We start from the raw sequence: 25676 nt of genomic DNA, 5'->3' as shown, positions 1-25676 counted from the left end.
TAAACCTCCCAATCCCACTCAATCATTAATCTAAATATGCATGTATCAAAATTTCGTTTACACCTTAGGCATAATTCTTAAGATTTTAAGAAAACATAGCAGTTGTGTATCCTGTCTGCTCACTGCATCTCTCCTCATGAAGTGACCTGCTTCCCTCTTTCATATCCAAAATAATTTATAAAGATACCTGATTGTAATTAGAATAAAAATAATCAGATTTAAGGCACTGAGAGATGGGTTCCTTCTACTCTCAAATAAAAATGTTACAAATAAGCAAGCACAACAACATTTTCAGAAAAAAAAATCAAGTTCATATCTACAAAACACCTCAATCATTCTTTCTCTTTTTGTGTATACAGTCTGTCTTCTTATATAGCTCATGGGATTATTTTTTGGTACCAAATGGCCCAAGCTTTGCAAAACCATTCCTTTTGATGTTGTTTGTCAGAGACAACCTTCTTTTCGAATAAAGGATGACAAATAGTCCAGAACATACTCACCTGCAAGTCTGGGTTGTTCAAAGCTCAATCTGCTACAGCTGGATGCTGGAATTACCTTCACAGTATTCTCCACTAATATTTGATTAGTGATCCTTTGCCTGAACTCTTGAAGTTAGTGGGCCAGGGAGAGAGGAATGTGCTTTACTTTTTAAAGTGCCTGTTCACATTCTTAGAGCAGTCTCTTTACATTGAAATATTAATTCCTCTACTAGAACAGTTCTCCAGTTGTTTTAGCTTTGTTTTCGGAGTCAGCCATGAAACACCTTTCTTCCTTTGCACTTGCATTTTTTTTGTAAAGTTCTACAACCTCAGGAAGTGGTGTCAACACTAAAAATGTCTCCCACATCAATTACTAGAATCATATTAACATTAAATGAAATTACTTCTGCAACTGCAGAGGTTAAAATGAAAATGAAGCTCTAAGCTTGAAGCGAATCCATTTATACACACACTCACACATACACACACGAACACACTTCCCTGATGTCTATCATGGTCTGTGGTCTGATTTTGGCTTCCAAATTTTTACACTGCAGGAGAAGCTTGACCTTGAAGATATTTATCTTTCTTACCTTAATACCTCATATAAAACCTTGGATTATGTGTGAGGCTTCTCACTTATTGCAGCTCTTCTCAGTACTGTGATTTTTTTTAATTAAAACTTTCCAATTGGCAGTTCAAGAATTTTGAGATAACAAGATACTAAGAGTATTGCAAATGAACCATGGAAACAGTTAAAATTTATTTAATCTACCACTGTTTCACTCTTCACGGGTTCTCATTGTGAATTAAAAAGAAAAAAAACCAATCATGTGCAATTGTTTTCTATTTCACGGAAGTTTGGATATTAACTATAGGGATTCAGGGGCAACTTTTTAATAACTTTTTTCCTTATTTAAAAAATCTTTCCATATTTAAAAGCAAATATCCAGAACTTCTGAACTCTGTTTTCATATGAAAGGTCTTAACAAGTTCACGGAAAACACATATTATGAAAAAACTGCATGGATTTAAATTTTTCCCCCCTCACCAAAATAAACTTTTCTCATAATTCAATTTTCCTGCGAGTGTCTTGAAGTGCCTTTGTGCATTCTACCTCTAGGCTGAAGACCAACTTCATAGCCTAAAATATTAACCTTGGGATATGGCGTTTCAGGAAGCCGTAGTAGCTGAGTAGCCTTTTACCCACTTGTTGGAAAGAGTTCATTCTCACTTTTCCTTTTTGCTCAGTTTTGTCACATTCTGATCTTAGGGTGAGCTAACACAGAACACGCCAAGGGACCTTACCCTCTTCCCTTGCCAACAATAATCCTACGGTGGCCTTGTCCGTAATGAAAGAAACGTCAGCAGACGCTCTCACCTGCCCGTGTTTTCATTTAACAGAAAAGATGACGCCACAGGCCGAGGGTCCTGCAGCTGAGCCCTCCTCGCCGGAGGAAGAGCACCAGGTGAGGAGGATGATGGCGAAGCGGGCGAAGATCATCAAGGAGCTGATCCAGACGGAGAAGGACTATCTCAACGACCTAGAGCTGTGCCTTAGGGAGGTGGTGCAGCCCCTGAGAAATAAGCAGGTAAATGCAAGTGGAGCTTTTCAGTTTTTCAAAGTTTTTCTCCTACATCCTAAAAAAAGCTCACTAGCATGATGAAATTGAAGCAGCGAGTGTATCAGGGAAGCGATGTGCCTTGCTTCCAGGGTCTCCAGGCTTGCGTTCACACAGGGGTCATTAGCCTTAAACTTCTGTGTCAGCAGGCACAAGGGAACTATGTTCTAAAATAAGAGATAAAGGAAACTCTGAGCTTCTGCTACTTTGGAATTTCTCATGCATTCTTCCTTGGACGCCCATGGAATTGATAACAAAATTTAAGCAACAGGCTTTCCTCACGCCAGGAACAAGGTATTTAGTTGAATTTGATGGTGATTATGGATGTAGAAGAGAAAGACATGTGGGCTCCATGGGCCCCTACCTTGAGAGCACAATTCAACTCAAAACTATTTAGCTAAGTAAAGTTCAACCTCGAAATTAAGTTGAAAGTAAGTAAAAAAGTAGTAGGTGGGCCTGAGTCAACACTTGAAGTGTTTGTAATTAACCGTTGTCATGGAGGCCTTTTCAGAGAATTTGTTGTAGGGAATGAGAATAAAGGTTCAAGGAGGTTCGCTGGGTACACACACATGTCCTAGGTTATTTCATTCATTTGGCATACATTCCTGATACCTGATGTTTGCAGCACTGGGGTTACAGTTTAGTACAAAACAAAGTCCTACCCTTGCGGGGTTCGCTTCCTAGGGCAGAATGGGAGGAGTCAAAGGATAAATAAATGTGAATACATTAGGTGGCATTAAGTACAGCTGAGGGGGATAAAGCAGGGAAAAGAGAAGGATGGTGCAGAGGACTGTTAGATTGGAAACTGAAGACTTTTCTTGTGGGGGAGCAGAGAACTGAAAGAGATATGAACTGTTGTGGGCAGAGCAGAGAGCAAGAGTATAGACTCCAAGGAGTGAGAATCTAGTCCAAGGTTGTAATATAGAGACACACAAACTAGAAGGTAAAAATGATCAGAAATTCCACTACTCAAAGAAAATCACCAACATGATTAGGAATATCCCCTCAGACATCGACTTGGACATTAACGTATCTACACACATAAAAACACATATTTAAAAATTTTCATTTGTTTGAAAGGCACAGATTGGAGGGGCAGGGGGCAGAGAGAGAGAATGCACCCACACGCACAACAGAGACAGAGAGCATCTTACGCCCTGGTTCACCACCCAAAGCCCACAACAGGAGGGCAAGGCCAAAGACAGGAGCCTGGAACCTCACCCAGGTCTCCACGTGCTTGAGCCATTGGCTGCTGCCTGCAGGGTGCATATTAACAGGGAAAACTGGAGTGGGGAGTGAGCCAAGACTCTAACTCAGGCACTTCCATTGGGATTCAGGGGTTCCAAGCAGTATCTTAACTGCTATTCTAAATGCCCACCCCCAAAACACATTTTTTTACATAAATATGATCATGATTTCTAATACTTTAAAATGTTTTTCCACTGTTACTGATGCTGAGATGTACTAATCTTTTGGGTGTTTGTCCTCTTATCTCCTTTGAATAATCCCTAGAAGTGGAATTGTTAGATCAAAGGGTATGCATATTTAAAATTTTGATAAAAATTTCCAACAGCCAAACAAAGTTGATACTGTTCTAGTTTTCATTTCCATTAAGAATGATTTCCATTAAGAATGAGAGGGCATTTTTCTGTGTATCCTCTTTAATGGTAAAGATTGTTGATTTTAAAAAGTTCCTTTGATTCCCTCTGACAAATATTCTCTCAAATATTCATTAGCCTTTTCTGTTCTTTCCAATTCCTATTCATGTCTGTGTCTTTTGTCCTTTAAAAAATGCTTGTTTATCTGTTGTTATAAGAACTTTTTTACATCAGGGATTTTTTTTTCCAAACCAACATGTTGCCAATGACTTTCCCAACTTGTCTTTGGCCTTCTAGCCTTGTTTGAGATGTGTGTTTATTTTGTTTTTGCTATTTTTAAGTAGTCAAATACATCCAACTTTGATTCTGGGTTTAGTATCTTAACATATGGCTCACAATTATAAAAATATTGGTAGCCAGTCATCAGAACACCAGCTAAGGCCAACCAGGGTAAAGTTTTGAGGTTTTCTCTCCCCCCACAACCTCCCAACTTCAATATTTTTCAGGGCTTTCAATAATCACACAAATAACCCATACAAGTTCATTGACTTGCTCATATGCAGTTGCAGTTGCATTTCCTCACCCCTGTCTTTGCCACTTACCCTGTGTCATACCTGGAACTTGTCAGCACCAGTAATTTCACCCTCACAAAATCATAATTTCCAGCCTTCTGCTTGATGGCCCTGATGCACTTTTTTTTTTTTTTTTTGACAGGCAGAGTGGACAGTGAGAGAGACAGACAGACAGAAAGGTCTTCCCTTGCCATTGGTTCACCCTCCAATGGCCGCTGCGGCCGGTGCACCGCGCTGATCCGATGGCAGGAGCCAGGTACTTCTCCTGGTCTCCCATGGGGTGCAGGGCCCAAGTACTTGGGCCATCCTCCACTGCCTTCCCTGGCCACAGCAGAGAGCTGGCCTGGAAGAGGGGCAACCGGGACAAGAACCTGGTGTGCCGGCGCTGCAAGGCAGAGGATTAACCTAGTGAGCCACGGCGCCTGATGCACTCTTTCACCACACTTCACTCGTACTCTGTCCCTGACAACGCTTTGATAGCACCTGGACGGTCAAGCTATAGACCTTACCATCCTGTTAGCATTTATCAGGGCCATACCTGGCTCAGTTTCATGTGTCTTTTGTTATAATCTCTCTTTGCATATGAACTGAAGTCTCTTTTTCTTTCCATTTACTACCCTAAGAAGCAAAAACCCATCCTCTTCTGAAATTCCTGATCATTTTCTTTTTATGAGGTCCCCAGTAATGTCTCTGAGTTTCTTTCACCCTTTCTTTTTCCTTTTACCTCAAACACTGCCTCTTCTCTCCTAACTCTTGATTAATGTCCTTTTAAAAAAATAATTCCAACATAGCAGAGATGTACATACTCCCAATGCGACATCTACCAACCTGCTTCCATCTCTGCTCATATAACCCAGCTTCTGTTTATTACGAGAATCAAAAGTTCTGATTCTACTGAAACATAGTATCTCCACAAATGCAGTGTCTTCGGCTCCTCTAGCTTACTCAGGGTTTTCACTCCTACTTGTATCTTTTCTCTCTCCTACATAATTAACATTACCCTTTGGCATGGATCCTTCTTGTCACCATCACCTGCTATCTTTTTTTTTTTTTTAAAGATTTTATTTTATTTGACAGGTAGAGTTACAGACAGTAAGAGGGAAAGACAGAGAGAAAGGTCTTCCTTCCGTTGGTTCACTCTCCAAATGGCCTCAACTGCACCCATCTGAAGCCAGGAGCCAGGTGCTTCTTCCTGGTCTCCCACAACAGGTGCTTCTTCCTGGTCTCCCACAACAGGTGCTTCTTCCTGGTCTCCCACGCAGGTGCGGGGGCTCAATCCTCTACTGCTCTCCCAGACCACAGTAGAGAGCTGGATCAGAAGTAGGGCAACCAGGATTAGAACCAGCACCCCCATGGGATTCTGGCGCCACAAGCGGAGGATTAACCCACTGCACCATGGCGCCGGCCCCTCACCTGCTATCTTAAAACAAGCAGGAAAACCCTTTCTTGATCCTAAAGGACTTCTCTTTATCTTTTAAAATTAAATATGTTATTTAATATGCCTAAACATATTTGTGACTAAAATCTATTTCAAAATAAACATAATTTACCAAATCTGTTCCAGTGATGAACTAATAATCACATTAGCCTTCTTATAAAATTGACTAAATAAAAAAGAAAATTACCTCTTTGAAGCCATAGTCCTTATCAAGTGGAAGAAGACATATATTCTGTATGAAAATGTAGCCAGTCATTAAATCATTAGTTTATTTATATTGAAAGGAAGAGAGAGAAAGAGAGATCTCCCATCTGCCGATTCACTCCCCAAATACCTGTATCAACCAGAGTTGAACCAAGCTAAAACCAGTAGCTAAGAACTCAATCTGGGTCTCCCATATGGGTGGGAGGAACCTAAGTATTTGAGCCACTGCCTGCTCCTCCCAGGGTATGCAGAGCGCCGCTGGGACTTGAATTCAGGCTCTCTGATATGTGATGCAGGCATCACAAGCAGCAGCCTAACTGTTGTGCTAACATGAATGCCATTCTGAGTTGTACTCTTGTATGTCTCCTCTAATTTTTGCTTATGTTTTTATTGTTATGCTTTTCCTGTTTTCTGCTTCCTGCTCCTAACTCATAAGCAGTTGCCAGAACTGGAGTCTCAGACCCTAACAAATGAAAGGTTTCTAATATGGTAATGTTTACAGCAGTTTATTTGGCATGCTTAACTTTGCTCTTCAGTGTTTTGAGTTACAGTTCTCACAATTCGAGTTCACATTTCCTATGCTATTCTATTCAGGTCACTCATAGCTTGTTGATTTTTCACATGTGCTATTTATTTCTCTTGATTTAGGTATCTTCCAGAGTTCTTTCTCATTGTGGAATAGTTTCATTTTAGCTACCTTCTGGTCCTACCCACTGATGTTGTAATAGCGACTCCTTAAAGGACTTTCAGAATTTTCATGACAAATCTTCCTTGTTCCCACTGCTAAAGGCTTTTAACCTTTGAGTAACCAAAAGGCTCAAGAACTTTATGACTTTTATAAATATTTATATGAGTGCTGCGGTAGTTAATTGATCCCCCAGTTCATTAACTTCACCACCTTTTCAATGTTCATTAGCTCCTTCATGTCCTCACCTCCCTCCTAACCACTTAAATACCTCAAGCTCTGCACACAACCCACCTGTCATCAGTTAGTGTCAAAAGATGTGTAAATTAAAACAGTTGCAAGTAATCATGGGAACGACAAATCATGCTAGGCCTAACCTGAGCAAACGTAAGTAACTATTTTCCAGGTACAGTTTAGACTGGAAAAAACGTTGGGAAATCATCTGATCCATCTTTTTCTCTATGCAAAATTGAACTCCATTTTATGTTACTTGAAAATAGGAAAAAGGAAGTTGAAAGCTGAGGAAAGTACTAGACTTCTCTAACCTATCTAAATTGTATAAATTAATCAGCATACAAATGAATGACCAGCCCCAGCCCTTGAGTGATCAATTCTTTGTGATGCTAGTGGTTATAAATCTTAATCTTCATTTCAAAGAAGCTTTCTCTCAAAACAGCCATTCACTAACTGAAAGCTGGGTCAAACTCAGCAGCTACTTCTTTAGCAGCCCCATTGCTCACAAGTTTTGCAAAGAAGGTGCAAGTTATCCACAACATTCAGTGTTGAAACATTTAGTGGGAAGACAGGTTCCACATATTTATTATACAAACAGGGTGATGGGACACTCCGTTTTTGGCAGTACGTCAAAATAAATCAAACCAGAGCAAACTAGTCTTAACAATGGAAAAGGGTTATATGTGTAAGGAAAGGATTAAAAAGTGATTGAAAGAGTAGAAGGATTTAAGTATGTGTTTTTATGTCTCCTAGTTTTTGGTTATTTGAATTTCAGCTACTTGGATTCTTTCCTTAAAGGCAATCCTCAGTACACGTCTCCCTTTACCTTCCCAAGGACAATCTGTTTAGAAGTATGTGTGTGTGAATACGCACTTGGTAGATTTTTACTTAATTAACAGCAAAGGTGTATGTATTTTATTTTGAATTTGCTCATACTTGGTTTAATTGTGTGCATTATGCTTGAAATCATTTACATTTTTCTGGAAGGTGATTAAAAAAAACCTGAAATTTTGTAATGGTAAGAGTTTGGCATTTTTGTTAAAACCTACATACACTATATGGCAATAATTTTATAAAGAATTTTCATTAGAAAATATATATAAATAAATAATCGCCTGTTATCCTATCACTTAGAAGCAAGCACTGTAAGTATGTTGGGTTACTGTCTAGGCATATATAGTTATTCTCATTTTCTGAAATTGGAATCACACTAAATATACCATTGTGGACTCTTTCTCCCACAACAAATTTATTTACATGTTTTATCTGCAACCATAAATATCAAATATTAATTTGAATGAAGAAAGGTTTCAGTTATTAAGGGACCATAAATTTGAGGAGAATAATATTAGTGCTCTCTCTAGATTCAAAATCCCTAAATTTCAAATGATACCCATTGGTGTTGTCACACGTGGCTGGGTTAACATTGGCCGTGTTAGTGCTACACCATAAGGCCAGGTAGAGCAGGTGACTTGAGTGACATAGCTCACTGGGTTGACATCTGGCAAGCTTCTCCCTCAGGATCCAAAGTGGGTAAGGCAAATCCTGGGAAAAGGAAACACGAGTGAGGGGGAGTTAGGGAGGGCAGAGGAGGGACGGCGGGGGCGGGGGCTGGTGCAGGGCATTCAGCTTCCTGCTTCTGCCCCCCCAACAACAGAAAAGGTCACATGTGAGGACTTGCAGACTTCTTGAGAGTGAGTGCAGTGTAGGTCAGAGAACCCTTGAGAGGAGACAGGAGAGGGTATAAGCGCACTGTGAGAACAAAAAAACTGCTCAAATAATATACTACAAGGAAAATTTGTTTACAACAAAAAGATGGCCACAGTCCAGTTGATGGCATAGGAATGTTAAGCTGTATTTGCTACACTTGAGTTCAGTGAGTGACTTCTACATCCCATTGGAGTCTGCTGTTCTTAGTGGCTCCCTCTTCACCAGAGCAAGCCTATTTGTTTTATTTAAAGGGACCACAGTTTCAGCACACGCTCTGGGGATCTTCCAGAGTTGCATTTCCTGCCCCCTTCCAAGCCTTCTCCAGGTGGATGGGCATCCCTGCTGTCTGTCAGGATACCTCCACGTAGGCTGTGCCTCTGTGTGCAGCCCCTGGCTGCCTTGTTATGCGAGTGGCACTTCCGAAAGTTGGACAGTGCTTGAGGGATCTGCAGCTGCCCTGGGAGACTGCCTGTTTGGCTTACAATTTCAGTGTTGCTGCTTGGATGGACTCTAAGATCACCCTCAGCTCTGTCTGCATCCCGCACCACTCTCCTACTCAAGCCCAGCTGCTCAGACTCCCATTTGGTCGTAATGGAAATCCAGACAATGAAATTTTGCTACTTTTATGGAACAAAGACAGAATTACAGTTACAATAACTCACTAACATGTAAGATTAAAGGACCCAGACAGGAATATTTTATCTAGTAATTATCAACATATGTGCAGCTTTCAGATCAGAAGAGAGAGAAAGAGAGGGCAATGTGGGGGGGGGGGAGGGAGGGAGGGAGAGGGAGAATGAATTAGGCTTCTCAAAGCTATTGGTAAAATTTTGCCTGCATAACAAATAGAGGAAACTGTATGTAACAAATATCTCTGGTCATGAATTTTTAATGTAATGGGAGGACTCTCGTCAAAATTGTCCTGTCTGCTGTCACCTTCACCAAGAGACCTTTACTGTTTCCAGAAATAATTGTTAGTCATTTCTCCTTTATAACCAACTATAGAAAGTAAATTACTTTCCAAAATCCCATCTTTTCCATGAAATTCTTCTGAACTAACTGGAATTCTGGTATTGATTTCTCATAGACATGTCTTATTTATGGAAATAAATTGCTATACTCTATTTATAACATACCCTACCTCACCTTATCAAAAAAAATGCGCATGTACTCCAATATTGTAAGATGTTACCCTTAGGGGAGACTGGGTAAAGAATACACAATATTCTTCTGTGTGTGTGTGTTTTTTTTTTTTTTTACAATTGCATGTGAGTCTATAATTTTTTAAGATAAAAAGCTTAATTAAAAATATGCCCTTATGTTATTTATCCTCCTCTTTTATTCTCTTTAACTTCTTTTTAATTTTTTTAAGATTTATTTATTTGAAAGTCAGAGTTACACAGAAAGAGGAGAGGCTGAGAGAAAGAGGTCTTCCATCCACTGGTTCACTCCTCAATTGGCCACAATGGCCGGAGCTATGCAGATCTGAACCCAGGAGCTTCCTCCGGGTCTCCCACAAGGGTGTAGGGGCCCAAGGACCCAGGCCATCTTCCACTGCTTTCCTAGGCCATAGCAGAGAGTTGGATCAGAAGGCGACTTTACCTGCTACACCACAGCACCGGCTCCCATAAGTTCATTTGGTACAGTAGTTAAGAGGCTGTGTGGGATTCCATATCCCATATTGGGAGTGGAGCCAGTGGACTGCACTTCCAATTCTAGCTTCTTGCTAATCCATACCCTGGGAGACTTCAGGTGATGGCTCCAGTAGTTGGGTTTCTACCAACTACTGGATAAATTTCCTTGCTATTGTGGGCATTTGGGGAGTGAACCATCAGATGGTAACTCCTCTGTCAATCTCTCTCTGACTCTCAAATTAAGATTTTTTAATTAAAAAAAGACAATTAAAATTTTGTATGTAAGGATGAAAACATTTCCTCTGACCCTTAACTTTGTTTACTCTCACAAAGTTTCTAATTCTCTTTTCATCATAATTTTAGAGAGGTAGAGACTACTGTTAAGTATGGAGGTACACATTAGCCTTTTATAAGAAATTTTGTAATGTGTAAACTGTATAACCATCTCCTGTGTATCTCAGCTCTTTCTCATGCTATTAGAATATTAGACATCCTTCTAGACTCTAAGACAAACTGAAGGCCAAGCCCATGAAATCCCTCTCTTCACTTCCACACCCCCAACACCTCTCTGACTTTAGTGAGTGCAGAAATCCAAGTGAGGCTGCTGATATGAAAATACAAGGTGGCCAGAAAGCAGAGCTCAAACAGGAATTTTGGTTACCACATGAAATTAAAATCTGAGAAAGTCAAAGCAATCCCTGCTAACCATAATTGAGCAATTACTCAAGTGCAATATACTTCAGTTTCGGGTTCTGCTTTGTAGTGGCTTTTTTGGAGCTAATTTGCTGGCTTCAAAATATTTTACTCTTGTTGGAAGTCTGCTTTAAATATCATTACAGATGCTCTTCAACCTTTCAGAAATACTAATTTTCAAGGTGGGTAAGATCACATTACAATAAAGAATCCTATGATCTTTATGGCCAGGTTAGAGCCCACCTTTTTCTTTTTCTTTTTCTTTTTCTTTTTCTTTTTCTTTTTCTTTTTCTTTTTCTTTTTCTTTTTCTTTTTCTTTTTCTTTTTCTTTTTCTTTTTCTATCCAAAGGCTTAGTTTTTACCCTATGTGTGGAATGCCAGCTTTTATAATATAATCTGGACCATTGTTTCTCTAAAATAAGGTCAGATACTTGAAGTCAAATTGGAAAAGTTAAAAAACAAAACAATGAAATTTCCTTTTCTTTCTTTTTTTTTTTTGACAGGCAGAGTGGACAATGAGAGAGAGAGAGAGAGAGAGAGAAAGGTCTTCCTTTTGCCGTTGGTTCACCCTCCAATGGCTGCTGTGGCCAGCATGCCGCGGCCCGCACACCGTGCTGATCCACCAGGAGCCAGGTGCTTCTCCTGGTCTCCCATGGGGTGCAGGGCCCAAGGACCTGGGCCATCCTCTACTGCCCTCCCAGGCCACAGCAGAGAGCTGGACTGGAAGAAGGGCAACCAGGACAGAATCCAGCACCCGGACCGGGACTAGAACCCTGGGTGCTGGCGCCGCAGGCAGAGGATTAGCCTATTGAGCTGCGGTGCCAGCTGAAATTTCCTTTTCAAAATATGTCTTTTTTTTTTTTTTTTTTTGACAGGCAGAGTGGACAGTGAGAGAGAGACAGAGAGAAAGGTCTTCCTTTTTGCCATTGGTTCACCCTCCAATGGCCGCCACGGCCGGCATGCTGTGGCCAGCGTACCGCGCTGATCCGATGGCAGGAGCCAGGTGCTTCTCCTGGTCTCCCTTCGGGTGCAGGGCCCAAAGACTTGGGCCATCCTCCACTGCACTCCCTGGCCACAGCAGAGAGCTGGCCTGGAAGAGGGGCAACGGGACAGGACAGAATCCGGCACCCCGACCGGGACTAGAACCCGGTGTGCCAGCGCCGCCAGGCGGAGGATTAGCCTAGTGAGCCATGGCGTCGGCCTCAAAATATGTCTTAATATGACATGTTCCTAGGTCAGGAAATTTCATAGTTTTGAAATAAATTTAAATACAAATACTAAAACTATATATAGTTTTGGAATCAATTTAAAAATAAAAGTCACATGAGCAAATGCTGCAGCCGACCATAAATTGTGTGAATATATAATATTTAACTGCCTCTTTCTCAAGTACTAAGACTGAATCATTATGCTTCACCTACTTGGCCATTTCTCCCAGGAGGGACATTTCTGTTTTGTCATCCAGGAAGACACATGGTTTGTTGTCAGATTGGATTCAGATTTAGTTGGGTATGAAACTGATACATCAATATTCTAGTAGTTGAAACTTTGGTTTTATGGGAACAAACTTTTTTTTCCTTGTTCAGAAAGCCTCAGCTCAAATAACAAAAATGAGGTTCTTTTTGTTAATCCTTGTATTTTAGTTTTCTGATGGAAACTCATCTCCTTGTTGTTATATGTATAATCACCCCCTAAGCTCCATTTTAGGGCAGCTTCAGTTTTTTCTGATTTTATACTCCATAGTCCAGATCAGAACCTGCTGGGCCAAGTGAGAAGGTTCATGAATGTATTTCCCAGTTCAGGGCAGAGGTTGGAAGGCCTAGAATTGAAAAAGCGATATGATATGCAGATCTGTTTTAATATCCAGGAAAGTTATTTTTCAGCTTGGATAAGATGATCTTATTTACATTCATCCCCTCACTTGCCAGAACCAAGATGCATAATACATTATTTTAACTTACTTTTATTTGTGAAGACGAAGCAACAAGCTTTTTTTTTTTTTTTAACATTTATTTATCTATTTGAAAGGCAGAGTTACAGAGAGGCAGAGGTAGAGGTAGAGGCAGGGCAGGGGCAGAGAGAGAGAGAGAGAGAGAGAGATATCTTCCATCTGCTGGCTCACTCCACAACGGCCAGAGCAGTGCTAATCCGAAGCCAGGAGCCAGCAGCTTCCTCTGGGTCTCCCACGTGCAGGGGCCCAAGGACTTGGGCCATCTTCCACTGCTTTCCCAGGCCATAGCAGAGTTGGATCAGAAGTGGAGCAGCTGGGACTCAAATCAGTGCCCATACGGGATGCGGGCACTGCAGGCAGAGGCTTTATCTGCTATGCCACAGCGCCAGCTCCATGACAAGCTTTAAGCGACTGATTATTACAGAGATGTTATAAACCTCTCTAGTGAAATATCAGTTATATTGGAGCAGTTTTACTCAGCGTATCAGTTCAGGGCCATAAATCCCAGATTCCAAAGAAGAACACTGGGCCAGAAGAAAAACACGTAGTGGATAAACTAATATTTTACTAACAAGCTCTTACTAAAGGCACTTTAGACACAGGGTCAGTGATCACACAAGTTAATTAATTAATTAATTTTAGGTTATTTGGAGTATGTGGAGACATGGAATCTATTCCTTGTCATCACAAGACTAAGAACCCCTAGCTAGAGGTGCTACATTTCTCATAATAAGCGACAGAAAGGTAACTTGTAATGCAAAGCAATATTGGTAAGTGCAGATACTACATGCAGTGAGAGTTCAAAGGAGGGGCAGGTCATTTCCAGACAGATTCACTGGGCAATATTTCATAGAGAATGTGATATTTTAATTGAACATGCAAATGGCAAGATTAAACGTCTGTCGTGTGCTGATTGTATGCAATGCCTGCTGCTGAGTTCTTGGGGCAGGGGGGAACCAAGGAAATATGTCATAGTCTTGTCCCAGAAGAGTTCGTAATATGGTCATGAAAATGACTCATAAACAGACAAAAATAGAAATAACCACAGGCGAAGCTAGACGTGATTATGACATAAGGCAGTTCATGATTAGTATGCTAATTAGCTGTGCAGCAAATAATTGCTTTGGACATCAGCAGAAGGAGGCACTCACTTCCTGACCTGTGAGCAGCACTTTTGTCTTCTAGGACTCCCCGTAATCCTGGTTTCTCCCTACTACTCTGGCTGCTCCGTCTCGATCTCCTTTGCTGGTTGGGCCTCCACTCTAAACAAATGAGTTCAGGGTTTTCTCTGTGTTGGGGATCTGATCTCGTTTCATAGCTTTAAATCCCATCTTTATGCTGGGGACTGGCACATTGTTATCTCCAGCCTAGACTTTCCCCCTGAAATCCTGCTTTTTTATGCAATTCCTCACTCAAATCTCTACATGGTTGTCTACAAGGCATTGCCAAATTGAACACATTCAAAACTGAGCTCTTAATTTTCTGTTTTAAAACTTGCTCCCTGCTATGGGTTGAATGTGTGCCCCAAAATTCATGTGTTGGAAACTTAATCCTCAATGCAACAGTGTTGGGAGGTGGGGGCCTAATAAGAAATGATTAGATTAATGGCAGTATTGTGGAACTGGGTCAGTTTTCGTGACAATGGGTTTGTTATAAAAGCAAATGTAGCCCTCTCTTGCATGTGCTCTCTTGCCTCTCTGCCTTTTGCCATGGGATAATAGCAAGAAGGCCCTGGCCAGAAGTTGCCCCCTCAACCTTGAACTTTGAAAACAGTAAGAAATACACATCCTTCTTTATCAAGTACCAGGTCTCAAGTATTCTGCTACAGCAGCACAAAATGGACTAACTCACTGCTCTTGCAGTCTCCTCTCAGTAAATGGTAGATCTACTCTTCAGCTGCTCTGCAGTCATCCTGGATATTCGTCTCTGTTAATCGCTATATTGGATTGATCAGCAAATCCTACTAGTTCTGCCTTTAAAACACCCAAAATTCAATCATTTCTCACCTCCTCTATTACTTCCACCTTGGTTCATAAATCCATAAATAATCAGCTGGATTCTTAAAACTGCCTTAGGTTCCACATGTCTTCCTCTACTATTGTCTGAATCAGGCAGTTGGAGTGATCGTTTTGAAGGTTCAGTCAGATCATGTCACTCTTGCTCAAAATCCTCTAGTGGCTTCCCACCTCACTCTCATGATGACTGGCAATGTCCCACATGAGTTGGTCCCTCATTCTCCCTGACCAACAGTTCATATAATTCCCACATCAACTCATGAAATAGTTTTAAATGTCCCTACTTTGCTAATGTGAAAAGCGAACACAGAGGAGTTAAATAACTTACCCAAAATCACACAGCTAGAATATGACAGAAAGGGCCTTCAAGCCTAATAGCCAGGGAGTTGGCATTGTGGCACAGAGGGTTAAGCCACTAATACTGGCAATCCCACATAAGTGCTGGTTTGAGTTCTAGATGCTCCCTCCAAGCTATTACACCTGGGGATGCAGTGGAAGACAACTGAAATGCTTGGACCCCTGCTATTCATGTGGGAGTCCCAGATGGAGTTCCAGGCCCTTGGGTTCATCCTGGTCCCACCCCTGCTGTTGTAGCCATTTGGGGAGTGAATCAGTAGATGGAAGGTCTCTATCTCTCCCTCTCTCTGTGACTATGCCTTGCAAATAAATAAAAGTATATCTTTTTTTAAAAAAAGTTGCTACTCTATAAGCTGTGAGCTCAACCACAGTGCTCTTAAGTGTAGTGAAGCTCACATGGAGACTTAACTTGCTATACATTGATTTGAATTCTCCCTGGCTTTCTCTCTTCTTAAGATTTTTAAAAATTTATTTGAAAGAGTTACAGAGAGAGGGGTCTTCCAACCACTGGTTCACTCACTAAATGGCCACAATAGCCAGGGATGGGCCAGACCAGAGCCAGGAGCTTCATCCAGGTATCCCACATGAATATAGAGCCCTAAGATCTTGTGCCATCCTCTGCTGCTTTCCCAGGCACATTAGCAGAGAGCTGGATTGGAAATAGAGCAGCCAGGGTTTGAACCGGCACCCATATGTGGGCCATTGCAGGAGGTGGCTTAACCCACTAAATTCACAGTGCTGACCCCATCTCCTCGTGCTTTATTAAACATGGGTGCTGAATGCTAAAGGCTGGAGACAGATGAATCCAGCATGAGAGCTGTCCCCTAAAATGTACAGTCGTTTAGGAGAGCCAGGCACACACATGAATATTTTCACAATATTATAACTAAGTACTATGATAAAAGTACATGCTGATTACTAAGGGAGCAGAGTGTCTTAGCCTTTCCAACACGGTCATCAAAGGCTTTTTGGAGCAGGTGCACCCTGACTGAATATTGAGGGATCACTCCAAGCAAGCCTATCAAACAAAGAGGCAACCTAGTATAATAGTTAGGCTCTAGTATGTGTATGTAAGATAGCCCTACACTTGACCTTGGTTCAGAAACTCACAACTCTGTCTCTTTGGACAAATCTTTTAAACTCTGAGTTTTGATTCTTCCATTGAAGAAATATGTAGAACAGTATTTTATAAGGGGTAAATGGAATAAAATATATATTTAAAAGTCTAACGTAATTCCTGGTGCACAATAAATGACCATTGTTGTTGTAATCAGTATGCCAAATGAGTATAACTGGTGTAATACTCAAAAGAAAACTTTGCATATGCTCCTTGCACCCTTCAGAATGTACGCAGTGGGGAAATTCTGTCCTGCCTCTGCATGAAACCTCTGGCAGCTCCCTGATTGTTCTCTTACACTTAGGTTACAGACCTTAAGTAACAAACTCAATCTCAACTTACAAATTAGAGTGGCAGATACTAATCTGGACTTCAATCTGGGCATCAACTCTCCCCCAAGATCTCCAAGAGGACCTGCAGGGGGAAGAGGGAGCACAGGCTGCTTCTCTCTATAACAGTTCCACAGCCAGTTTGTGATTCCCCTGGGAGGAGAGAGAAGAAGTACTTGCACTGGTACTTTCGTAGACTGGCTGTACATTCTTTGGCCCCTCCAAATGTACAAGAAAATGTGACACCATTTCCTGGCTTTTATTCCTGAAATTTTCATGATGGTGTGGGTGGCACAGGTTTTTCTCTTGAAGATGACTTGATCCAGGTGGCATCTCTGTTCCAGTTGGTGGCTTGCACTCTTTCCTCCTGCCCTAGGCATCCAGACCGTAACTCCACGTGAGCACCCTGCCCCTCAGTGCCATAGGCAGAATCAGAGATAAGCTCGCCCCAGCTCACATGGTCCACTGGTGGTCCACAGTAAACATTCAGGCATCCCTTGCTCAAAAGCTGCAGGAGTTATCATTCTGCTCAATTTAGACATAGTTTTCCTTTTGCCACAGCCCCTTTGGTTTCTAGGAAACAGGGTGACACAGATGGTTTTGAAAGCATTCACCAAAATTCTCTCTGTAAATTCTGCATATGGAAAACCATCTCATACTCAACTTGGTATTTGGTAGGTAAGGGTTGAAATTGAGAGATGTGCAACTATAACTTTCTATTGTATATTTTCTATTATTATTGGATTTCAAGGAGACAACCTGGGAAAAGAAACACCACAGGGACTAACATGGTGTGCCAGGTTGCAGAAGAGAAAGCAGGATAGGTGTGTTGAGTCAAGCCTTGTAGAGCCCCTGGCCAGGAGTGTAGAAAACCATGGGAAATTTCAGTGTCATGTTAACCTAGGTAGGATCAATACAGAGTGCTAATATAAGTGAGACTTCCACATGACTAACAGATGAAAACTCCAGAATTGATGACATGTCTGGACTTCTATTTCATAAATTTTGTCTCCTTTCCTCTCTTATTCCAGACTGCCATCACACACCTGCCAACCACATCCCTCTTTCATACTTTTTCTCCTGTTTTCTTTCTTCATTTACCATCTCAAGCAAATGTTCCTTTCTTTGTTTCATTTTACCTCTCAAAAGTCTTTTGTAACTTTTCAAGACTATTTTTAGTGACTCAAGTTCTCTCCTAGTATTTGGTTGTATTACTGAAAATTAATACTTTGCATTTGTGACACTAAGTGGGAAAAATGAGTAAGCATGGAGCTAAATCACTGCTAACATTAGAAGTTCCTTCCAGATATCAGAGCTGAGGGACATGCATGTTCTGTTGAAACAACTGAATATTATTATAAGCTCTGTTTGAGTTTGTAAGTAGGAGGAAGAAAGAATAAACACACACATGTGCATGTACACACTTAAACATCCATACAGTGAAAAGTCAAGTGCTCCAACCACAATTGACCTCATTCCCTAATGCCAATCAGAAGCCCCTAATTATAATTTCTTGACTAGCTTGTGAATGTATATAGAATAATGTGTATATTTAATTTCCCTGATGGTTCCGGGTTCCAAATTACTTTCTCCTGTCCCTTGACAATATAACTCCACAGTTCATTTCATACTTTTTTTGGAGTTTCTGAAAGGATCACACAGTGTACTGGCCCTTCAGTTCATAAGGGTGATTCCTAACAGTACTGTTTGTCTTCTGAGCATTTCACTTACATTCAAAGAAAGAAAGGGTGGCAAACCTCAAGATTACCCCAAGCCTCCACCAAGTAGCTTCTTTTCTGCCTGTCCTTGTGTTTAGGCAAATGGGGAAACAAAGTCAGAAAGAAACTTTTGGCCAACAACCTACTTTTCATGCAAGATTATCAATACAAAACTTACTCTCCTATCAGCAGTTCTTTGAGGTGAACGTCTTAACTCATGGACTTAGATTTTTACCGCAGTCTCTGTTTTGGACTTTGTTCACCTCTGTTGGCTTTGCCCTTCCTCTTGCCCATGTTGAGGTTTCTGTTCCAGAAGCTACAACACTTCCTTCTGCAAAGGGAATGACTCTCTGCTCTAATTATTATGTCTGTCCACATGAATATCTTCTGGGCCAGAGTGGCTTGATCATTTAGGTGCAAGATTAGTTAAAAGATGCTGTCTAGCTGTGATATTGATTCAACTTGTAGTTTGACTCAATTACCCAGTTTAGAATCTAGTTTCATAGCAGGAAATTTCACACATACAAATCAGCAGTTTTGAGAAACCTGATGAAATAATGGCCAGTTTACTCTGAAAAGCTTTGTAGTCTCAAAGCCAACTGTCTGAGTAAATGCCATCGTAATTAGGCAATTATCCTAGCACAGCGGTTGCCAGGGCTTTCTGCCAACATCCTCTCTCTCCACTTGCTGCCATTGCTGTCTCACAAGCATTCCCCTTCTCAATTTCCTCACTAAAAATAAGACAAGACCTAGTTGTTCCCTCAGAATATTCTCATTGTGTCGATTTCTTACAGATATTTTACATCCCTCTCTGTCTGCCTCGTTCCCTTTGTTAGCATCTCAGTACATTGGCCTTTGATAGCTTCAGCATTAATTACGAGGTGATCAACTTCAGGGAATATACCCAGACCCCATCCTAATGTGTGTGGAATTGCCTCACGGCCAGGGTAGAAGGGACCACAATTCTGTTAGGTACCATCGGATGATGGCCATGGGGATTTGACCTAGTAATGACTTGAATCAGTGCAGCAAGTCCAGAAATGGGCCTTTTTGTTTGTTTTACCTTTTACCTTGTCACACCACAGATTGAAGCAAAGCAATACAATGTGCTGCAGCTTCACCCAAAAGCTGTGTTTCTGCTCTGCCCCTTCCTTTTTTTTTTTTTAAGAGCTATTTTATTTATTTGAAAGGCGAAGTTACAGGGAGAGAGAGAGAGAGAGAGAGAGAGAGAGAGTTGTCCCATCTGTTGGTTCACTGCCCCAAATGACTGCAATGGCCAAGACTGGGCCAGGCTGAAGCCAGGAGCTTCATCTGGATCTCCCACATAAGTGGAAGGAGCCCAAACCCTTGGGTCACCTTCTGCTGCTATTCCCAGGCCATTAGCAGGGAGCTGGATTGGAAGTAGGATACCCGGGATACAAACAAGCACCCATGTGGGAATCTGGCACTGCAGGCAGTAGTTTCACCTGCTATGCCACAACACCAGCCCCTCGGCCCTTTCTTGATGGCTCAGTGGGCCATCTGCACAAAGCCCTCTGAGAGCTTTAAAAAGGAGGAAGAAATGGACCTGTTTTGAAACCTGGATTTACTGCTAGCCCAAACCAAATAGAAACACTGAAATATTTTCTAGAAACAGCATCTGGAGGAGCAATTTGTTTGGTGGTAATCACCATGGTCCTCAAAAACAGGTCTGTTTATTTTTTGCCTTCTTTTGTGATGGTTGTATACATGTCATGTACACGTATCTGGAACTTTCAAGTTGTATGATTTTGGTCATCAAATTATGAGCTTAAAAATATCCAAATTGAAGCTTGGGCAATAATATTCAACTGAGGAATTTTAATTGAGTGATGGTTAGGAAAAAAACAAGGTTTATAATTTGCCATAACTTGTTAAAATTCTTAAAAATAGTAATAATTTTTACTCAGTAATTATAAAACTTATCATGATGACCCAGCCATCCCATTCCTGGGAATTTACCCAAGGGAAATGAAATCAGTAAGTAAAAGAGTTATCTGCACTTCCATGTTTATTGCAGCCCAATCCACAATAGCTAAGACATGGAATCAATCTAAATGCCTATCAATCGAAGACTGAATAAAGAAATTATGGGGCTGGTGCCGCGTCTCACTGGGCTAATCCTCCGCCTTGCGGCGCCGGAACACTGGGTTCTAGTCCTGGTCGGGGCGCCAGATTCTGTCCCGGTTGCCCCTCTTCCAGGCCAGCTCTCTGCTGTGGCCAGGGAGTGCAGTGGAGGATGGCCCAAGTGCTTGGGCCCTGCACCCCATGGGAGACCAGGAGAAGCACCTGGCTCCTGCCTTCGGATCAGCGCGGTGCACCAGCCGTAGCACGCCAGCCGTGGCAGCCATTGGAGGGTGAACCAACGGCAAAGGAAGACCTTTCTCTCTGTCTCTCTCTCTCACTGTCCACTCTGCCTGTCAAAAAATAAAAAATAAATAAAAATAAAAAAATAAAATAAAATAGAAATTATGGGATATGTACTCTATGGAATACCACACAGTGGTTAAAAAAAATGAAATCTGGTCATTTGTAAGAAAGTAGATGAATCTGAAAAACATCGTATTTAGTGAAATAAGCCAGTCCCAAAGGGACAAATACCATATGTTCTCCCTGATCTGTGATAACCAAATGGGCACTTAAAAAAGAAATATGCAGAAGTGAAATTGACACTTTGAGAAGGGATGACTTGAGTGGCCCTTGTCTTGACTGTTGAGGAACAGTTTCGGTTTTATTTATTTTTTCTTCTTAATAGTATTTGAACTGTTAACATCGAATCAGTCATATGTGTATAAAGTCAATTGAGGAAGGATCTCATTAAAAAGTAAGAGTGGGAATAAGAGAGAGAGGATTAAGTTTGTAACTGGAAAGCTGTACAGTTCTGCATACATTCCTACAGACTTACTTCTAAGGGTACAGTTTAAAAACTTGTTAAGGGACCCCAAATCCCATTAAGCTAGGTGGTAAAATGCCATCTTAAGTGTTAAAGTGATCATATTACGTGTTAAAGTGAACATATTGATGAGATTAAATGTTACAGTGATCATATAAGTAGGATCAAATGTCTGGTAATAATAGAATTAAAACGGAGAGAACGTTCCAACATGGGAAGTAGTCCATGCAGCAGACTCATAGAATGACAAGCACTCAGAATCAGCCTTTAAGGGATCCTGCTTTGGCTGAAAAGCCCACAAGAGCATTTCAGGCATGGAAAGCCAAGACATCGTGGCAAAAAATGTTCTACATGAGGGATATCTGTGAGTGAGACCCCGGTGAAAAGAAGTGGCCATCAAAAAAGGATGTGCTTTTCTCTGAAGGGAAGAGAGAACATTGCTTATGGCATTGTGAATTCAAAAGGCTTCCATAGCCTAAGCAGCTACTATCAAAAGCCTCAGGTGGTCACTGACATCACATATGAGTGTTAATTGTTAAATTAACAACAGGAGTCAATGTGCACTAACTCCCCATGCAGGACCTCTGTCCTCAATGAGTTGTGTTATGAGAGTTAATTGTAAAACTTGCTCTCAAACAGTTTGTGTGTGTGTGTGTGTGTGCAAATTGTTGAAATCTTTACTTAGTATAGAGTTAGTCTTTTGTTTACAAAGTTAATAGAAAATTAACCTTAATAGAGAATGGAACTGGGAAGGGGAGAGAGAGGTGGGAATGTGGTTGGTAAGGGTGAGTATGGTGGGAAGAATAACTATATTCCTAAAGTTGTACTTAGGAAATTTGTATTCATTAAATAAAAGGTTTCTTTGGGGAAAAACTTATCATGAAGAAATAATCATGGATATGAACAAGAATTTAGCCAGAAGAGTTATTAATAATGATGAAAATCACAGGCTACCTCAACGTCAAAGATTTTGTAACTGGCCAAAAAGACTACATTATTTCTATAAAATGTTGACATTAAAAATAGTGAAAATGAGCAAAAGTAATGACATGGAATGATGTTCAATTACTATGTTAAGTTTAAAAAAATAGATAGGCATTGTAGTGCAGCAGGTTAAGCTACTTCTTGGGATGCTCACATCCCATATGAGAGTGTCTAGATGCAAATCCTCGATCCACTCCAGATCCCAGTTTCGTGCTAATGCACACCTTGGGAGGCTGCAGTGATGGTTCAAATACGTGGGTCCCTTCTACCCATGTGCAAGATCCCAGTTAAGTTCTTGGCTTCTCATTTGGCCTGGCCCAGCTAATGTGAGCATTTAGGGAATGAACAAGTCAGCTACACCAAATGCTTGTCTCTGAATTATTATTTTAATAACCTTTCTTCTCTATACTTCTTTTCAGCATCTGCTTCTAAATGTGTTTGTAAATTGAGTTTTTCTTGACAACCATCAATGTCTGGTTATTTCCCCAGTGATTGGATTTATCTCAGTTGCCTTCATGCTCCTTAAGTGGAAAGAGTAAACCAGCATTTGCAGGCCGGCGCCGCGGCTTACTAGGCTAATCCTCTGCCTTGCGGCACCGGCACACCGGGTTCTAGTCCCGGTCGGGATGCCGGATTCTGTCCCAGTTGCCCCTCTTCTAGGCCAGCTCTCTGCTGTGGCCCGGGAGTGCAGTGGAGGATGGCCCAAGTGCTTGTGCCCTGCACCCCATGGGAGACCAGGAGAAGCACCTGGCTCTTGCCATCAGATCAGCGCGGTGCGCGCCAGCCACAGCGCGCCGGCCGTGGCGGCCATTGGAGGGTGAACCAATGGCAAAAAGGAAGACCTTTCTCTCTGTCTCTCTCTCACTGTCCACTCTGCCTGTCAAAAAAAAAAAAAAAAAAAAAAAAAAAAAAAAAAAAAAACAGCATTTGCCAAGTATAAAGCAAGAGGGAGGTTTGGCCTCTGCCACCAAATTTGCTAGGCATAGCAATGGCCAAACTAAGTACAACTGGTTGTGTCTGTAGACAAAATTAAGTGGAATATTATAAAATTTCTCAATATATTTTGAACAACCACATTAGGCTTCAATTTTTTCTTTCTTCAAATCAGTTTCAATCTCTGCAGACTTGTTATTAAGAGCCCAGTGGGGTGATTACAAATTTATTTATAACTCCCCCTAAACAGATCATTTGAATTATAGAAATCCAATCCAATTTAAATTGTCAACTTTTGCTGAGTATGTACTTGTCTAACGCTATATCAGACACAGTAGGTATTCAGAAAATGTCCTAGAGGAAGACACAGTTTTGACATAAATTCAGATAAGTTAATAAGTATCTCTGATATTATATGTATTATATAATTATGTATTAAGATACATAAATATTCATTGTATTATATCTATTATATATATATATATAAAATATGGGTTTCAATATAGCAGTGAGTGATATAGAATAAGAATCACAGAAGGGTATAAGAGGAAGCTTCCATGGTGAGTTTATCAAAGTCAATTTTCCCACAGACATTTGCTAAAGACGGACACTGACACACTATCTTAGTCCATTTGGGCTGCTATAAGGTATTGGTATAAACTGGGGAGCTTAGGTAAGAGAAATTTATGTCACAAATTCCTGGAACCTGGGAAGTCCAACATCAAAACACTAGCAGATTCAGTATCTGGTGATGGCCATTTTCTTAGGTAGCCACCTTTTAGCTGTAACCTCCCATGGTAGAAGGGACAAGAGGTCTCTTTCAGGCCTCATTTATAAGGGCAAAAGTATTAGGCCTAGGCTCAAAGTCCAGACCTGTGTTTCCCAACAACCACTTACTAAAATTCACTATAGATTCCCATTGATTCTGTTTGAGAATCTGTCCATCCTAGACCAACCACTGTGTCTGGGATCATAGGATCCAGTGGTCAGCTAGATCACATGCTGGCAACTATAGGGACAAGGAGGGGACAGAGCACCCTGATTCAGAATTCTGCCAGGATCAGATAGAGGTTGGGAGTTGTGGTTCTCTCCCTAAAAAAATGCAAAAGAAAAGGCAGAAGTCTTTCTTGGACCTACACTGTATTACCAGATTACATTTCAATTGGGTTGAATCTGATGGGTAACAGGGAAGCAACCCATTTTTGAGCAAATGACAACGTGGGGCTAGGATGTAAAAGTAGAAAAAATCAGGGACTGCCTTGGAAAGAATGAGTGTGAGGTACTTCTGGGGTATGAAGTAATTTGGTACCAATGATTACTACCTCCGAATTTATGTAACTCTATAAGTGTGTGTTCCTTTACTTATACCTGGAAAGTATTGCATATATACAACTATACATTAAGTAAGTTTTAAATTTATTTTTTAAATTGACATATAGAGAGTGAATACTTATATATGTATGTGGACAGTCTGATGTTTTGATATACATATACATTGTAGAATGGCTAAATGAAACTATTTAATATATGCATTACCTTACATATATTTCTGTGGTGAGAACACTGAAAATCTACTCTCAGCTATTTTCAAGTTTTTAATAGATTGTTATGAACTTCAGTAGCCATAATGTGCAACAGATCTCTTGATTTATTCCTACTGTTCAACTGAAAGTTTGTGTCCTATGACCAACATCTCCCTAATCCCTCTAACTCCTGGCCTCTGGTAACCATCTCTTTACTCTCTGTTTCTATGGGTTTGACTTTTTTACACTCCACATAAAAGTGAGATCATGCACTACTTGGCAGTACACGGTATCCTCCAGGTTCATTCATGTTGCCACCAATAACAGAGTTCCCAGTGTTTATAAAGGTTCAATAGTATTCCATTGTGTATATGTAAACCGCATTTGCTTTATGCACTTGTGTGTTGGATGAACACTTAAGTGGATTCCTTATCTTGGTTATTGTGAATGATTCTGTAACAAGCATGGAAAAACAGATATCTCTTTGACATTCTGACTTCAGTTCCTTTGGATAAATATACTGAGGTGGGATTATTGGACCTTCAGGCTGTTCTGTTTTTTAATTTTTTGAAGAGCCTCCAAACTGCCTTCCACAATGGCTGTCCATTATCACGCACAGTGTACCTAAGATGCCTTTTATCTACTGCCTTACCAATATTTATTTTTCACCTTTTTGATAATAGCCATTTTAATAGGTATGAGGTGATCTCCCATTGTGCCTTTCTCTGATGGCTAACAATGTTGGGTATTTTCATACCGTTGTTGGTCATTTTTATGTCATATTTTGAAAGATGTCTACTTGGGTCCTTTGCCCACCTTTAGATCAGGCTATTTACTTTTTTCCTATTAAGTTGTTTGAGTTTCCTGTACATTTTGGATACTAACCATTCATTAGGTATAAGGTTTACAAATACATTTTCTATTCTATCAGTTGTCTCTTCACTTCGATGGTTGTTTCCTATGCTGTTC

General features: G+C 40.8%; 1 protein-coding gene and 1 long non-coding RNA gene across 4 annotated transcripts in view; one reads left to right on the top strand and one right to left on the bottom strand.

Moving 5' to 3' along the window:
• The window catches only part of LOC149125083 (uncharacterized), a 60808-nt gene extending 58918 nt beyond the window's left edge, over positions 1-1890 (bottom strand). For both annotated transcript variants that reach the window (XR_016212341.1, XR_016212340.1), the window contains exon 1: positions 1788-1890. This is a non-coding gene — a long non-coding RNA (uncharacterized LOC149125083). The remainder of the gene's footprint in view (positions 1-1787) is intronic.
• Positions 1-25676, top strand: part of ARHGEF38 (Rho guanine nucleotide exchange factor 38) — a 138931-nt gene that overhangs the window by 32005 nt on the left and 81250 nt on the right. For both annotated transcript variants that reach the window (XM_089302982.1, XM_008267533.5), the window contains one exon: positions 1884-2071. In XM_089302982.1, coding sequence (XP_089159108.1) covers positions 1884-2071 — 188 coding nt within the window. The remainder of the gene's footprint in view (positions 1-1883; positions 2072-25676) is intronic.

Source organism: Oryctolagus cuniculus, chromosome 8 (assembly GCF_051225735.1).
Source record: "Oryctolagus cuniculus isolate XC-2025 breed Fujian yellow rabbit chromosome 8, ASM5122573v1, whole genome shotgun sequence".
Lineage (NCBI taxonomy): Eukaryota > Metazoa > Chordata > Mammalia > Lagomorpha > Leporidae > Oryctolagus > Oryctolagus cuniculus.
Note: the sequence above shows the minus strand (reverse complement) of the source record. Positions and strands in the feature narration are given on the sequence as shown.